The sequence below is a fragment of the Geospiza fortis genome, unplaced genomic scaffold (genome assembly GCF_000277835.1).
Source record: "Geospiza fortis unplaced genomic scaffold, GeoFor_1.0 scaffold373, whole genome shotgun sequence".
NCBI classification, from domain to species: Eukaryota; Metazoa; Chordata; class Aves; order Passeriformes; family Thraupidae; genus Geospiza; species Geospiza fortis.
The window spans coordinates 350,718-351,360 of NW_005054518.1; the positions used below are offsets into that span (position 1 = coordinate 350,718).

Consider the following 643-nt stretch of genomic DNA (forward strand, 5'->3'; position numbering starts at 1 on the left):
CGGTACCCCCACCCCAGCGCAGCTGCCATCCCAGGGTTCCAGGGGAGATGGGTTCAAGGAAAAAAAAAAAAAGGTTTTTCTTTATGCTGAATATTTTGGTTTAAAAAAAAGGTGCATCCTCACAGGCTGCGTATTTGGGTTGGGGTTTTAATGATTATTTTAGTGATGGATTTTTTGAGGGCTGACTGCTCTGGCTCTGCCCCCTGCAGGGGCTGCACCTGGCACAGGTGAGCTTCATGGTGCGTGCCTTCGGCTCAGCCTTCACCCTCGATCTCCGGCTGAACCAGTGAGTGACCCGGGGGTCCTGCAGGGGAACCAGCACCAACCAGGGGGCGGAGGGGAGGAGCTGGGGGTGCCCGGGGATGGGGGAGCTGTGCTGAGCCATCCCAGCACTGCGGGTGGAGCAGAGGGGACAGGGACCCCAAACTGGGGGTGTCCCGTGCTGGGGTGATACCTTGTATATGGGTGTTGGGTGGTCTCCCACACCGGGGTGGTGCCTGCGCGTGGATCGCTGCTGTCGTCTCCCTCTTCCTCCTCTTCCTCCCGACCCCACGGCCTCTTACCCCCCACCTGCTCCCGGCAGCCACCTCCTCGCCTCCCACTACGTGGAGCGGCACGTCGGCGCGGGCCGCAACGGCACGCC

General features: G+C 61.4%; 1 protein-coding gene across 1 annotated transcript in view; it reads left to right on the plus strand.

The window, feature by feature from the left end:
- The window catches only part of ADAM11 (ADAM metallopeptidase domain 11), a 14,448-nt gene that overhangs the window by 6,345 nt on the left and 7,460 nt on the right, over positions 1-643 (plus strand). The window contains exons 3-4 of the mRNA XM_031063623.1: positions 210-286; positions 584-641. Of these exons, the coding sequence (XP_030919483.1) occupies positions 210-286; positions 584-641 (135 nt within the window). The remainder of the gene's footprint in view (positions 1-209; positions 287-583; positions 642-643) is intronic.